We start from the raw sequence: 16480 nt of genomic DNA, 5'->3' as shown, positions 1-16480 counted from the left end.
TAATTCAAATTGTTTATTTGCTGTATAATTGGAAGAATAAATGAAAAGAAACCTTAATCCAAAGATCGACAGCAGCGCGATCTATGAACGATTATACTAAAGTCCTTTGAATAATAGTGCAGCCACGTATGTGATCTGGTAATGTTTTTAAGTATTTCATAGTAAAGGTAAACAATTAATATGAACATTTTGGCCTTAACAATCAGTTTGTTACTGGTTGGTCAATTGTCGGAATGTACATTGTCACCGCCGAAGGGAAAGGTTACAAAAAAGAGTAAAGGAAAGATCGAGAGCAAGGTAGACGCAGAAAATGAAATTACGAAGATTGTTATTAGCAATTTTCGTTTTATTAACAATTGCATTCACAGAAAGGTCCAGGCGATCAAGATGTTTTTAATCGATTACTAGTGGTGAAGAATCCTAAACCTAACGATATTATACGAGAATCCGGAATCTATTTTTCGAATACAACCGCTAGACGATTTACCGGTGACGTTTTGGGATACATCACACCGGTATGTTGATTTGTTTATTTATTGTAATTATTTGTGGAAATGGTCGATCGTAAGTTTTACAATAGGTACTTATGCTCCATTGTTAACCCTTAAACGGCTTTTCAAAATGGAGTTCATATTAGATGTAGTGATTAAATTAATGTATTTAGTATTCTAGAATTAGTAAATAGATATTATCATTTCTTTGCAAAATTGAAATCTTAAGATAATTATGTCAGTACACATTACATAATTATTAGCATAATTGAAGCAGAGTTACAGCGAACCTAATACTCCTTTTAAGGACTATTACAGCATTACTAATTGTCAAATATTACCAGTGTTGATTTCAGTACACAATATTCACTCTAATCTTTATCTTTTGTCAGTGGAACAACAATGGACTCGAAGTCTCTAAAATATTCCATGGGAAGCTCACAATGGTATCGCCAGTGTGGCTAGCATTTCCAGAAGGCGATGCAGATACCTACAAACTATCGACTCATGACGTTCAAAAGAAATGGTTAAAAGAAATGAGAGCAGCCAACAATGAAAACCATCAAGTCAAAGGTAATATACATTGAGATTATGATGCTGTAATATATCATTTTTATATCTCTACAAAAAATATGTTTTTTCAGTGTTGCCAAGGGTGCTTTTCGAACACTGGTCAATCGATGACATCGTAGGGTTGTACAGTGACACTCACAAACAGATACAACTAACGTCTACTCTAGTAGACACTGCCAAGGTGAATATAGCAACATAAATGATCGAAAGGTCATTCCTACTATTTTAAATGTCATATAATTTTGTAACAAATGCATAAGATCCGTCTAATTATAACAACCATATCCTGTTCCAGGCTTTCCATTTTGATGGTTACGTGTTGGAGATGTGGAACCAGTTTGTTCTAACAGGTGTGGAAGATCAAATTGTGATATCGGTAATACAATTGGTTGCTCAGAGGCTCAAGGAGAACAACTTGAATACGATCCTGGCTGTTCCACCGTCGAGAGGGTGAGTTGTGTTTCTTTTATTTCTCATTGCAGTTTTCCTTGCACTGGGGGATCGGTGCAAATGAAGATCTCCGACCATTCACAGTGCGAAGGTTCAATTGTTCAACAAAGATCACTTCGACCAACTGTCACCGTACTTACAAGCTTTCTCGTTAATGACATACGACTATTCGAGTGTGCAACGACCAGGACCTAACAGTCCTATCGATTGGGCGAGGGAATGTGTGGAGTTGTTAGTGCCTGAGAAGGGTCCAAAGCGGGCACAGATATTGCTAGGTCTTAATTTCTATGGATACAATTACACGCCCGAGGGTGGCGGAGCCATATTAGGCTCAGACTATCTGAGACTCCTCGAGTCCAGTAAAGTGAAAATTCAGTGGGACGATAACAGCAAAGAGCACTTTTTCGAGGCAAAGTATGAAACAGTTCCTTTCGTCCTGAATCATTAGATTGTGTAGTAAGTTCGTTCGCTTGCTCATTTTGGAAAAGAAAAAATCTTGCACAACGAAGTGGCAGGCCGATACGGTTTAATATTGATGAATAGACTGCGGTTTTAATGCATTTATGGCAAACATGAATAGGTGCAACTTAAAACAGTATAAATGATACAATGATTTAAAAATACCAATTTATTATTCTCAGCTTGTTAAAATGATTGGAGTAAGAATGAAGTGCCTATTTGGCTCCAGTCTCTTGATGAAAATCTAAGATACACAATAAGAGAGATTGCGAACGTTTTAAACTTGTTACTCAACCTAATAGAATCAGGGGCATGAATAGCTATAGTACTGTAGGCAAAGCTAAATTGGTTCAGGCTGGAATCATTTCAGGTCATCAGGGGTCAGTGGAATTATCTTTTACCCCACGTTATATTCGATTGTGCAACGACTGGATCTAGCCTCGGAGTTGGGCACAGGTATATCGATATGGGAGCTCGGTCAGGGACTGAATTATTTTTATGACCTGTTATAAATATTTTTATATCCAAGAAAAATATACATGAGATTGAACAAATACAACGGCAGTTACCAAATACCATTGCTATAGTCAGTCTTTCTAACTATTCTAATACCTCAAGGGGGGAGGCCTGTTTAAGTAAAAGTAAATCAGGCTGTACTCTTAACAGTTAAGATTGGGATAAATCACACTTACACGCTACTTTATACATGCTCTGTTAGACATTATTATATCGTTGTTATTGTTCCTCGATACTTCCTGCTGTTTTTTCTCTTTCATCGTCATCATAGACTGCGGTCCTCCCAAAATATTGTACATCAAAGCCCAGCACGACTTTGCTGGCAGCCAGCTGTCATAAAAAGAAAAACTAGTTTTCTATTCTCATAAGTATTGGGCTGTTGTATATGAAATGTCCGATTTTAGAATGCAAATGTTACGAAGCGTTTTGGTCAAGAAATACTATTACAATCTACAAGTTCATTAAATTAAATTTCTCCCATATCATGTACAACTAAAAAATTTGCAATTCCTCAACAAAATATGTTGATCACAATAGCGATTGCTTTGATCAATAGGTTTATTTAACGCTACTATAACAAATTAGACATTTCAGATGCAATAACCTGATATAAGAACTGTAACGATCAATGAACCTTACAATTTAAGCGGTAGCAGAAACCTAACTGCTTCTGGTATTACAACGACTATTTGATTTACTAACATCCCCGTTACAACTTTCTCAGCCACGTACTCGGGCTCCAGCATTTGCGTTATTCTGTAAATCACAAATATTTACAATGGGGCCCGGCAAATTTGGTTTCAGTTTAGCTAACAGTCACCTAGGTTTCACTCCTTCAAACATGCCGGTGTTAATGTAAGAGGGACACACCAGGGTCGCGTGAATCCCATCATAGCCGTGAACCTGGAAAACATTTATCATGTGTCAGCGGGTTCAACAGTAAAATTAGCAATTTTATTTATCTTATCGGACTGTCCCCTTTGACAGGACGGTGGCAATTATGGTAATAAATTATAATACCATTTAGCATTAAGTTGACAGAACTCGTCAATATGACGAGTTTCAATATTTTTAATTTATGACCAATAAGATTGTAAAGATGCATCCATGGGAAATTATTAAAAAATTTATTTCTTCCGGTATATGCTATTAGAAAAATGGCTAAAAATTTGGATAGATACATTTTTGTTATTTTTATAAAGTAGTAAATAGACACTTTTTAGAAACCTAGTGTTAAATAGAGTAATTATTTCTGGTTTGAGAAACGTCCTTGAATGCAAAGAGTTGAAGTTGGTCTTACTTTGAGCTCGGTGTAGAGGCTCTCGTGGTAGCCAATAGCCGCGAATTTGGTAGCCGAGTAGTCAGTGCACTTGTAAGTTCCCAGAAGCCCAGCCACGCTGGCGACAGTCACTATGTGGCCGTGATTGTTCTTCATCATGTCCTTCAAGAACGCTTTAGTAGTCTGTCGAATGAGAAACATTTATTAACTCCTGCATACGTTATTTATGATCGAACATTGTTCCATTGTACTCGCCCAGTAGTGTGCTAGTATGTTAATTCTGTAGGTACGTTCAATTTCGTGATCGGGCAGGTTGAGCAACGTTTTTCCCCACACGTAACCGGCATTGTTTATCAACAGGGTCACCTGTCGGTTCATTAGGGAGGTATAAGTGACGTCATGGGAAATTTGATTATTGTAAAGTCTCTGGCTACTTACAGAGCCTACTTCAACCTGCACCGTTTTCGCCGTTTTGTACACTGCCTCTTTGTCTGCGATGTCGCAATGGTAACTCCAACATTTTCCACCAGCCTCCCTTATTTCTCGCACCGTGTCCTCCATACCTGTAAATTGCGAATATTTGCGGTTTTATGGAGGTGTGTGGATCTGTGGCCTTCAAACTGTGCCCTCAAAATTCGAAATAGTAAATTTAATTCATAATTATTTGATAGATGCTGCGCTTTGTAATTTCAAGGAGTTCATGAGACAATTAAGTTTGAAGATCACCGATTGAGACTTGGTAGTTGAAACTTGCCGATATCGTTGATGTCCCAAATGACCACGTGCGCTCCGAGCTTGGCCAACTTCTTTGCAATTAGGCTTCCGACTCCACCTGCACCCCCTGTTACCAGGGCGACCTCCCCTTTCACAGACTTCGCACGGTAACGTTGAGGGACGAATGTCAGGAAAATTGCCTCCATTATGTAAATGATCGTTATCCCCACGAACACTAGCAGGTCGTACATTAAGGTCGCCCATTCGGGTAGCGCCATTTGTTACGATGAGCTGCGGGACCATCATTATCATTAACGCAGTTGATAGTCCGATTAACATTCGAATTTTAACGGTTTCGTTCAAATTCGAATCATAGCAGATCGACGTAAGTTCAAGTTTCAACTTAAACTCTCAACGCATTCAAATTCAATCTGTAACGGTTTCGTTCAAATTCAAATTCTAACGGTTAGGTTCAAATTCAAATTTAAATTCAAATTTTAACGGACAAATGCAAATTCAAATTCTGACGGTTCAGTTCAGATTCAAATTGTAACGGTTCGGTTCAAATTCAAATACCGACGGACAAATTCAAACTTAAATTGTAACGGTTCATTCGAATTCAAATTCCAACGGACAAATTCAAATTTTGACGGACAAATGCAAATTCAAATTCTGACGGTTCAGTTCAGATTCAAATTGTAACGGTTCGGTTCAAATTCAAATACCGACGGACAAATTCAAATTTAAATTGCAACGGTTCATTCGAATTCAAATTCCAACGGACAAATTCAAATTTTGACGGACAAATGCAAATTCAAATTCTGACGGTTCAGTTCAGATTCAAATTGTAACAGTTCGGTTCAAATTCAAATTCCGACGGACAAATTCAAATTTAAATTGTAACGGTTCGTTCGAATTCAAATTCCAACGGACAAATTCAAATTTTGACGGTCAACTGCAAATTGGAATTCCAACGGATAAACTCAGATTGAGATCTTAACGGTCCGATTGAAATTCAAATTCCAGCGGATAAACTCAGATTCAAATTTTAATGGTTCGATTGAAATTCAAATCTGAACGGTCCAATTAGAATTGGAATCTTAACGTCCCGATGCAACTTCAAATATTTACGGTTTAATTTGAGTTCGAAGCTGAGAAGTTCGTTGAGCACGTAAGCGATACATGTTCTGATGGCGTTGATACGTTCGAATGATTGCCGCGGCAGTCCGATTTCAGGAAAAGTGAACCGTTCTTTTGCTTCTCTATTTGCAAAGGATAGAAACCACCGCTAGGGCAACTTTCAACGGTAGATAGAAATTGTCGGGATTACGGTACGCGGGCCGAAGTTGTTGCACCGGTCTACGATCGGACCTTAGATTTGCGGTTTGCCGGTGTTATTAACTGCGGTCGATGCACCGGGCAACAGAGACCCCTTCAAGCCGATGCATCCACGGACGCATCGAGCATAGAATTTATTCTGCGCTCGTTCCCGGGACACGTTAGATTGAATATTTATTCGGTCTATCATTAGCGAGGAACATCCTCTCGCGACGAAGGTGTCGATTCGTCAAACTTGCGTGCCGAAATATGGCAGTAGGTTGTCATATTTCCGTTGATATTCTCTGTTAGATTAAAACAATGGAGATCGAAAAAGTTTGAAACCCGTTTCATGATTTTAGACAGTCGCGTGATACACTTTAGAGTGTAGAGATAACATCGATAGGATTTGTTGCAACAGGTGAAAGCCGCCGCGAATGTGGAAAGTTGTGTTTGAGAAATATTAGAGAGCCCTGATATGACACTTTGCTGCGACGTTGTGCTCCGAGCATTGTCTTTCCCTTTACGACTTCGATCGTCCGTTGTCTAATGCTGGAGATTTATTTAAAAATCACAGCGGTACAGTTCGAATTAATAACGGTGAACCGCAAAACGGTGGCCAACGGTATAATTCGAATTGAAGTTTTAACGGTAATTCGTAAGTGTAACTAATCGAGGCACTGGTCGCACAACAATGTTATCGATAGGTCATTGGTTGTTATGTTTGTTTACCCTTTGCTCCAGATATTTATCCAGCACAGTGACTCGACCTCGCGCGTTAAAAGCGATGCTAAGGCATCAGAAGAATACTTTTGCTTAGTATTATAATTGCATGTAATGGAATTGTAACCCTGAGGGGAACAATAAATGAATAAAGTAAAAAAAAAAATAATTGCATGTAGGGTAATTTTATCCGACTAAACTAAAAGAAAGGAATAGCAAATGTATCACGATGTACAAAGGATCAATCGCCAAAGTAATATCGTTAATTGCACCACTTGTTAGACACTGTTTGCCTACGTTTCGACACTAATATCCGCTACGATTTATTACCTCGTTGCGTGTCTGCTCGGCTGTCTTTAATTATGTCGTTGTTTATGGTGTTCGGAACACAGGTTGATGTTGGCAAAACAGTTCCCAGACAGTCGCGTACTTGTTCAAAGGCCGGTGTTGACTGACACTCGCTATGCGTTCGAAATGCAAGTCCGACGGTGTTTTGCCGCCTAACTTCAACCATTGCCCAGTGGCGTACACGAGAAGTAGCGTGTGATCTCGGGAAAAATGAATTCGTTTGGTAATATGTCTAATTATATATATTGCTTCGTGACTTCACTCGCCACGCTCCATTAATCTTGTCTTAAATGTCACAGTTTAATCGGAAATATTCTAATCGCGGTCGCAAAATTGTGCACGCAGTCTCATCTCGTCGCGTCGTAAACGTCCTCAACGCTGACAATAAAAACCACAGATTCCAGTACAATACATGAATAACTGTCCGTTATTTCACAAGTTTTCTTTCATTCCTAGAACCCCTGGAACCCATCGTCGATACATCCCTGAATTTACTATAGTCTACTTAGTGCAAGATGCGGCGGAGATGCACCGCTGGTGCCTTATACCCTAGAAAAGAGGACTGTACCATTTTCTGGTGAAAGTTTCCTTGCAACTCTCCTACTATCTAGTCTATGCCGTCCCATCATTTTACATATAGAGCATGAAACTGCGAGAAAAATGGAAGCGCGTTAGAATGATTCATATTGTTGCTCGGGTGGCCGGTCTTCTAAAAAAACTCGATTGTCCAAAGTCCTCATCAGTCCAACCAGAGCTCTTGAATCTCCCGCTGTCAAATTCAAATTCAAAGTTTAACGGTTCTATTTAAATTCAAATTCTACCAGTCATATTCAAATTCAAATCGTAACGGTTATGTTTAAATTCAAATTCGAATCATAACGGTAAATTTCGAATTCAATTGCTAACGGTCATATTCAAATTCAAATCCTAACGGTTACATTGGAATTCGACCCTTAGCGATCATGTTCAAGTTCGAATCTTAGCGGTTGACTTCAAATTTGAATCTTAACGATTGCTTTCAAATTTAAATCGTAACGGTTACATTCAAATTTAAATCGTAACGGTTACATTCAAATTTAAATCTTCACGGCGACATTCAAATTCAGAGTTTAACGGTTCTATTTAAACTCAAATTCAAATTCTAACGGTCATATTCAAATTTAAATTGTAATGGTGATATTTAAATTCAAATCCCAATGGTTATAATCAAATTCAAATCATAACGGTAAAATCCGAATTCAATTGCTAACGGTCATATTCAAATTCAAATCCTAACGGTTACATTGGAATTCGACTCTTAGCGATCAAGTTCAAGTTCGAATCTTAGCGATTGACTTCAAATTCGAATCTTAACGATTGCTGTCAAATTCGAACCATAACGGTAAAATTCAAATTCAATTCCTAACGGTCATATTCAAATTCAAATCCTAACGGTTACATTGGAATTCGACCCTTAGCGATCAAGTTCAAGTTCGAATCAAATTCTAACGGTCACATTCAAATTTAAATCTTCACGGCGAAATTCAAATTTAAATCGTGACGGCTACGTTCATATTCAAATTCTGACGGTAGCATTCAAAAAATCGTAACGGTTACATTTGAACCTTAGCGATTAAGTTCGACTTCGAGTCTGAACGGTTGACCTCAAATTCGAATCTTAACGGTTGCATTCGGTATTGTAGCGGTAGAATTTCTTTAATTGTAACTACGCAATTCGAATCGTAAAAGGGTTGTAGGAAAACTACATTGTAGCCATGTAGGTTGAGTCGAATTTCTGGTTGGTGATGTAGTCGCGTTGAATCGAATGATTAAAATACCCCCCCCCCCCCCCCGGGTATTACCAAATCCGTCGGTTGCAGGAAGGTATGGCATTACGGAAAATTGCACGCGAGGTCATTGATTCGCAATCCATCGGTAACCACGCGGTCTTACTTTAGGTAGAAAGTTACGAGATCCAGCGTATCCTTGCGTTGCGCGCGTGTGCAATACAAATATGGTATTAGATTGGTTTATCTTGCGCAACTGTAACGGAAATTTATTCGCTTTGCCGGCAGAATTTCCGCGTACATAAAAGTTATATTGAAAACCATTATCTCCACACACACACACACACACACACAATTGCAGTTTACGTTGGCGTCGCAATATCATTCTTTTCTTGCGGTTCGTTTGGACGATGATGGTGCAAGTGTCGCGCAACGCTATTGTCAACGTTCGTTCTTTTGTTTCCAAGTTTTCGGTCTGACCCACGAAAGGTTTCGCACACTTTCTGGCGTATGCACTGAATTTGATGCATGTCTCGACTATAATTGAACATTTCTTCGCAGCAGTGGATCGGAACAACGGTTGCCGGTACCCGTTTCAAGAACCGTAATCGATCTTATAGCCATCGTCCGAGCCTCGATTTTGAGTACCAGGACGTGACTAGATCGCAGGAGATGAAATTATATCGGCAGCCCGGTGAAAGGATGACGTTCAAGATCTAGGTCGTTGGCACTCTTTCCTTGCGAAGGAGCAGGAATGTACCGAAACAAAAGTATTGCACGGCTATATCCCTACCTGCCTCGCACTTGATTTCTAATTCCCGAGGCAGGAGGAGAGGGAGAGAAAGAGAGGAAGAGAGGATAGACTTCCTGCGCCGTCGTACCGTCGCAGTCCGCCTTCCTCATTCTTTCGTAACACCTAACGTCCAGGATGTCGGGACAAAATTGGACAGATTCACGAGTTCCCGTTTTTTCTTTTCTTCCGTTTTCTTTTTCCGACGGTCTCCCGCACGTCATGGGTGTTCGCTGATGGCGAGGCCTTCGGTGCGACACGTTGCACCGATGAATTCGCGCATAGACTCATTACAAATGCGTCTCGTTGCTCCTCGTAATGAATCGCGCCTGAATCGATGAATAAATGAAAGACAAGTCGAGACGAGAGCTGGCGGATTGTATGTATACATGCTCGTAGTCCTTTCGAGCCGGCAGGACTGATCAATTTCATTGTCGTTTTCGGTGCTCAAGGATCCCCGTGAGTCTACACCGAACGTGAATCGAGTCTCTAACGAGTATCCTATCATCGAGAGACGTTCGTTTCCTGAATACTAGGTGATTAATTTTACTAGAATTTATGCCGACCCCTTGTTAAACGCCTTGCCCCGGAATCCCCTTTCATCGTTCTCGATCAATAAATTTTCCCAGCCTGCATGCTGATTCCTTCCGAAACGTCTTGACTCGTAATCGTCTTTTATTCTTCCTGCTTGAATAAAAAAGGAACTGTGCATCGAGGACAGGTTTCCAAGTGATCGTCGATTAATTTCACGCATGCTCGTCGCTTGCGAAACACCGAACACGTAATTCCCTTTTATTGTTTTTACTCGAATAAAAAAGGAATTATTGTCAGGCACCCAAGTGCTCCTCGATAACTTTGGCTGATTATCGGCGAAAGAACCTTGTCTCGTCATTTCTTTCTGTTAGGATTTTTTAATTAAAAAGAAATGGTTGAGAATGAACCTCGATAAATTTTGATAAGATCTATGCTGATCCCTTGCAAAACACCGAACACGTAATTTGTTTTTTCAGTGCGAAGACTTAAATAAAAAAAGGGTCCATTAAAAAATTATGCAAAGAGTGAAAGCGATATTGTGTAATTTTTACAGGTCCAAGTAAGAAAGCGACGTTGCGAAATTCTTATCTAGCGTCGAGATAAAGCGTCACGTTCGAATAACGAGAAGTAATTAGTAATTGTTAATCGAGAGTAATTTTACGACATTTGAGATTACGCGCTAATCAAGATTGCGATACTGGCAGCTCCATCTGTCGGGGAAAAGCAAATGTTTCAATTATACCGACATAGTTGAACATTTGCCATGCGAACGAACTGAGATAGACAAATGTAATGTTCAATAAAATTTTGATAATCGGACGCGAATTCGGAATTTCGAGAATTGTATTTCAATTCAAATCACAACAGTTGTATTTGTATGACGGTCTTCGTCATATTTGAGTTTAAATCCAAACTTCAACTTTATAATGGTAGATCCCGAATTTTAATGGTAAACAAATATAAAACTGACGTACGAGATCAATCGAGAAACATGGAAGGCTTAGTTTTGCAATACAAGAACTAACTACGGAAGTGGACAGACGAGAGGGAAGGCCTCTATAGTGTAAATATTTGTACGTTTACGTATTTGCATATTTAGTAACCGTCTAGTGGAGCAAAAAAAGTTCGAGAAGCATCGAGGATCATTTTACGATAGTTGCACAACGTGAATCTCAGTACGAGGGTACACAAATACTGACAATAATTTCGTCATTTTTTAAACATTCAGTGTGTTTTCCATGGAGGATGTTTCCTGTTGAAAAACTTCATAAATTCCAAGATGATGATTCTCTCCGCTTCCGCTATTTATTGTCGCTTTACTACTTTTGTTGATTTACTACTTTTTCTTAACCTCGAGATTAAATTCAGGTGCTAATGGTCAAGCTTGAAGTCAAATCTCGATGGTTGAATTCAAACTCGAATTATAACCGACAAATATAAATTCAAATTTAAATTCGTATTCTCACGGTCAAATTTAAATTTAAATTATAACAGTTCAGTTCAAATTCAAATTCCAACGGCTCAGTGTAAAGTTAAGATGCCAACGGACAAATTCAAATTTGAACGGTTCAGTTGACATTCAAATTGTAACGTTCCAATTCAAATTCTAATCATAAACGACAAATTAAAATTATAAGGGTTCAATACAAATTTAAATTATACAAATCAAATTGAAATTGTAACGGTCAAGTTTGAGTTCAAATTGTTACGGTCAAGTTTGAGTTAAAATTGTAACGGTCAAGTTTGAGTTCAAATTGTAACGGTCAAGTTTGAGTTCAAATTGTAACGGTCAAGTTTGAATTCAAATTGTAACGGTCAAGTTTGAGTTCAAATTGTAACGGTCAAGTTTGAGTTCAAATTGTAACGGTCAAGTCTGAGTTCAAATCGTAACGGTCAAGTTTGAGTTCAAATTGTAACGGTCAAGTCTGAGTACAAATTGTAACGGTCAAGTTTGAATTGAAATTGTAACGTAAAATTATAACAGTCGAATTTAAATTTAGATTCTAACGGTCAGATTTTGTAATTCAAGTTTTTGGCAACTGCTTCAACGTGTGGTTCTGACGAGATTGATGCGGAGGATTGATCGGCGAATATGGCGGCGGCAATCAAGGAAGAAAAAATGATCCCAGAAAAAAGCGGAAACTTTCTAATTGCAAGTAGGTTGTTGCGAAGACGCATCTATCAAGGCTTTTTTTGCCTTGCGGAAGTCAAAGAGAATCATCGAACGAGCCGAGGGGACCGTTAGCTACGGATTTGTGATGCGAAGTGGTGTCAGCTGTCAGGACCTCGAGTGATCTAACGATTCGGAATGGTCGGTCACTTTCACTTATAGAGCTGCCCTGGAAAGCTGTGGATGTCATCGCGAGACAGCCTAGCTCTAGCACAGAAGCGAGATTTCTCGTGTTCAAGTTCACCGGTTCCGCGAACGGAGCAAGGCGACTTTCGATCTCGCCGAGCGATTTTCGATCTCGCAAACTCCGAAGCTCGCGAACGCAAACATTCCTACGAATTGCACCGCAAACGAACGCGCCACGCTAACCAAACAACAATAATCTCCGAGATGCGTGTCCGCAGTCTCGAAATCGCCCGCAATGCCATCGGAGAGATCAAAGTCTCTTATTTGGCGAAACCTCTTTCACAAACACGAATCGATAACGCATTCAAATACTCTTTTCATGGCACGCGTAACATCCTCTCCTAAGATCCTAAATTATACACTTGGTTAATCATGTTCCTGTTCCTTGAATTACGCTCATATCTTGCAGAAAAACATGTCTTTGCATCAAACATGAATTTGCATTTGCAGAAAAAAAGACGGAAGCGGTGCTGATTCGAAATAAACAGGGAAGTGTATTTTTAAAGTAATGGAACGGTTTGTCCGAATGAGGAGTGGTGCTAATCGATTTTATGACAACCATAGTTGTCTTTAGTCAAATTTCTCATGTATCAATTCGTGTTCTACATAGTATCAAACCTACTTTCACGAGATGAATATTAAAATAGTGTTTAAATTGGATACTGGAAAATTGACATGATACAGAATATTTTCGTTACATACGACCTTTTCTATTAAACAACAGCAACGTAGAAATTGTTTCTAATTATAGTATGGTAAATTTCAGTGCCGCCTCGGAGGAGACAGAGTGCGAAGTAACTAGTGTTACGTCCCAGGTGGGACGGATTATAATTTTCCTCGCAAGGGTTGGTCGCTGGTCGCTGGGCACTTCACCAACACTTCGCGTAACTGATTTGTCGAAACTCGAGGATCGCGGAATTACTGCGTTGTTGCTATTTGTGTGGAGTTCTACTATCGGAACTGAGCGAGCCGAACTGAATTGTACTGAATAGAACCGAACTGAAGAGTTGATTCCCTTTTTATAATGCGGTCAGTTCTTGTTTCTCAAAAGTGCCGGTTTAGGGGTTTGCGTTTTCTGATCTTCTCGATGTCTCCTGATTATTCCAGCTGTGTTTTGCCAGGATGAAATCGAGGAAGGAAGATGAGTTGAAGTATTTTCCGCGCTACCTAACTGCGTAGAATTGCTAACGTATATTTTAATCTTATTCTATTTCCTCTCGCGTGACATCATCGGGTTTTCTGTAGTAATCAATACTAATATTCTTTATTTAAGCGTTTCTTCGTTTACGGTCGAACCACCGGACGTGGCACTAGAAAGATTCAGCAGAGAATGTACCCTCGACTAAAAGTGCAGTATCGAAACAAATCTATCAGACGAATAAACATAATCGATTATACTGCGACAGGCTCTACCGAAGATCGATGACAGTGAAATTCTCGATGATGCAGGATGGCACCAGCAGCGCAGCAAATAAAGGACGAAACTGTTGCAAGGTTCCCAACGCGGCCGAAGATGGAACCGGTTTCGGCGATCTCGGATCTCTCGGATCTCGACCGCTACCGGATTCACCTTAGGCGATCCATGATGTCTTTGAACCACCTGACTCCTAAAAGAACCCTCTCGCACCGCGATCGATCTTTTACGTAACGACGCGAGCGCGATTATCTTTGTGTATGCATTTATTTTTCAAACGCGGAACACGCGATTGCGAACGCGAACGCGCGTGCCGGGAATATTTTCTCGGGAATTTTTCTCGCAAACAGAACAGGTTACCAATGCCGATTAGATGCTTGTGTATCGCTATGCTAAGATTATGCAAAGATCATTTTCATTTTGCGCTTTTGCCGCAATGTTGCACTAATCGTTCGCGATATCGTTCAGAGCTAATACCGGCGATATGCGAGTTTTGAATCAATTAGATAGGAGGAATGGTTGGCGGTAATGGCGAGCGTTGCACAAAGTGTTGCACTGTGTTACCGTGAAGGTCAGAGCACGATTTAATCGCTACATCCAATGGACCGATTCAAGATTGGGTTACAATTAATTACAGATAAAAATCGTTTCGAGTAAATCAATCAGAACGCGATCCAGTGGAAACGGAAGCTCGTTTCGGCTGATCAAAAAGAATGTTAATGGTTGTTTTATTTGATGTCTAAATATGTTTTCCCCGTGGCTTGGCAGCGAGAGTCGGAACACGTCACAGGGACAAGAATAATTCGCGAAAAGCTCAGCCTATCAATATTCCGCTTAGAAATCTACTCTCTCCGTCGCCGAGCTCTCGCGAAAGACGTTGCTGGAGCGTTTTGTATCAACAAGCCCCGCGTTCTAGATCGTAAATTACAGAAACAACGAGCTCTAATAGTTCTGGGCGATAGTGGTCGAGCAACAGTTCCAACCTGTTGCACGGCATCGAACCGTTTCCCATCTTCTAGTCTCGATCTCGAATTTGGAAATTCTTTTTTCTCGTTATCCTCTTAATCATCGAAGATATTTTTCTTTATTGCGAAGTTTCGACACGAATTCCTCTTTGTTATCCCCTTGACCGGTGAAAATATGAATTTCGAAATTTGGAGCACTATGGTTGGAGGTGGAGAATGTGTTAGTGTTTTTTTAAACAAAGTTAGCGCTGTCTCTTTAATTAGAGCTATGAATATTAATATTGCATGGGCGTTGAGCAATTTGCTGTCGAACCAGGAAAAAATGACAACAGGTTTCGTAATTATTCACGGCGATAAACGGCGGAACACATTGTAGCAATCTTGTACGTTTTTACAATTCAATAACGATCTCCGTGCTGTAGACTAAGTGCGTCCGGAAGTGCATCGATCTCAATGTTTATTTTTAGATGATATAAGACCACGAGAAACCAGTGAAAGTAAAGATTAGGATTTGCTCTCGTAATATTGTTGTTGTAAATAATTATATCATCCTGTGTGCGACTTAAATTATACAGGAAATGGCTATGAATATTGTTTGGCACAGGAAACCAGTTCCGTTGCTATTTTTAACTATAGATTCTTGTTAGAGGTAATTTGTCCTTTAGTCTTGTTGTTTTCTTCAGATGCATTTGCATGGATTTGCATCCCTATTGTGACTTCTGTATGCCATAATAAGTAATATACGCAGTTCCAAACAGAATTTGATATTTTGTGGTAAAAAAAAATTGTTGAACTACTCGGGATTCCCATTTTTTCGGTCATTTGTCGTTAATTAATCTGTGTTTCAAAGATTTCGAACTGCCCTGATATTTTTAAAAATTGTGATGGTTGATAGATTGCAATCTCTTCGAAAAAAATTAAAAAAAAATTGTTATGGCATATGATGAGTAACGAAACGAAACGCTGCTGTAGGTATTCAAACAACGAAATGAAGAACGCACAGAAGGACAATGGATCGAAGGAGAACCCGTCAGATCAATGACTGGCCGACCATGGTCGTACCTATACTCCTCAATTAGAAGTTTTCACACGCAGTATTACGTGTCCCACTAATATCACAACCGAAGGAAGACGTACGAAGTGAAACAGGACTTGTAAAAAAAGTTATCACAAGACAAAAATGGAATAGCAGCAAACAACAAATTACTCATCCTTTACTTTCCAATTATTATCCAAGATTTCGAAAGCTCGACCGACGCGTCATCTTAGACAGACTGAAAAATTAGTTTGCGAAAAGATCATTTTGGACCAAGCGTGGGCACAATTTGCCCCCTGGAGCACTGTTCCGAGTCCATACAAAACCAGGAGCAACGAAGCCCCGCCCACTCGAAGCATTTCAACACAGAAAAAACAAGATACGCAATCTTCTACTTTTTTCTTTGACAATGTTTGCTCTGAAAGGACAGTATAGTGTAAGCAAAAGCACAGATTGCTCTCTAGGGCACTGCTACGACTCCTTCAGACCAAGAGCAACAAAGCCACGCCCACTCAAAGCATTCCAACGCAGAAGAATGTAGATAGATAGTCTTCTACCACCTTCTTTGGCAATATTTGCTCTGAATCGACAGTATAAGGAAAACAAAGGTACAAATTGCTCTCTAGGGCACTGCTATGACCCCTCTAGACTCAGATCAACAAAGCCCCGCCCACTCAAACCTCTCTAACACATCATCTACTCGAGCAGACACGAAATCCTGAACTCCTCTTAACCCTAACATTCTCAGC

At 39.7% G+C, this 16480-nt stretch overlaps 2 protein-coding genes across 2 annotated transcripts; one reads left to right on the top strand and one right to left on the bottom strand.

The window, feature by feature from the left end:
• Positions 1 to 62: 62 nt before the first annotated feature.
• LOC143356801 (chitinase domain-containing protein 1) lies at positions 63 to 2485 on the top strand. The gene is made up of 7 exons (XM_076792779.1): positions 63 to 297; positions 369 to 515; positions 884 to 1064; positions 1136 to 1245; positions 1360 to 1514; positions 1599 to 1928; positions 2344 to 2485. The coding sequence occupies exons 1-7, from the start codon at positions 181 to 183 to the stop codon at positions 2483 to 2485; spliced, it is 1182 nt and encodes a 393-aa protein (XP_076648894.1). The 5' UTR covers positions 63 to 180.
• Positions 2478 to 7223, bottom strand: LOC143356802 (estradiol 17-beta-dehydrogenase 11). The gene is made up of 8 exons (XM_076792780.1): positions 6853 to 7223; positions 4523 to 4773; positions 4207 to 4331; positions 4024 to 4134; positions 3790 to 3951; positions 3310 to 3392; positions 3129 to 3245; positions 2478 to 2819 (listed from the first exon to the last, which is right to left on the bottom strand). Exons 2-8 carry the CDS (start codon positions 4758 to 4760, stop codon positions 2669 to 2671), a joined length of 987 nt encoding a protein of 328 aa, XP_076648895.1. The 5' UTR covers positions 4761 to 4773; positions 6853 to 7223; the 3' UTR covers positions 2478 to 2668.
• Positions 7224 to 16480: the final 9257 nt, after the last annotated feature.

This window comes from Halictus rubicundus, chromosome 8, assembly GCF_050948215.1.
Source record: "Halictus rubicundus isolate RS-2024b chromosome 8, iyHalRubi1_principal, whole genome shotgun sequence".
In the NCBI taxonomy this organism is placed as follows: domain Eukaryota; kingdom Metazoa; phylum Arthropoda; class Insecta; order Hymenoptera; family Halictidae; genus Halictus; species Halictus rubicundus.
The sequence above is the reverse complement of the archived record's forward strand: the minus strand, read 5'-3'. Positions and strand labels throughout refer to the sequence as shown.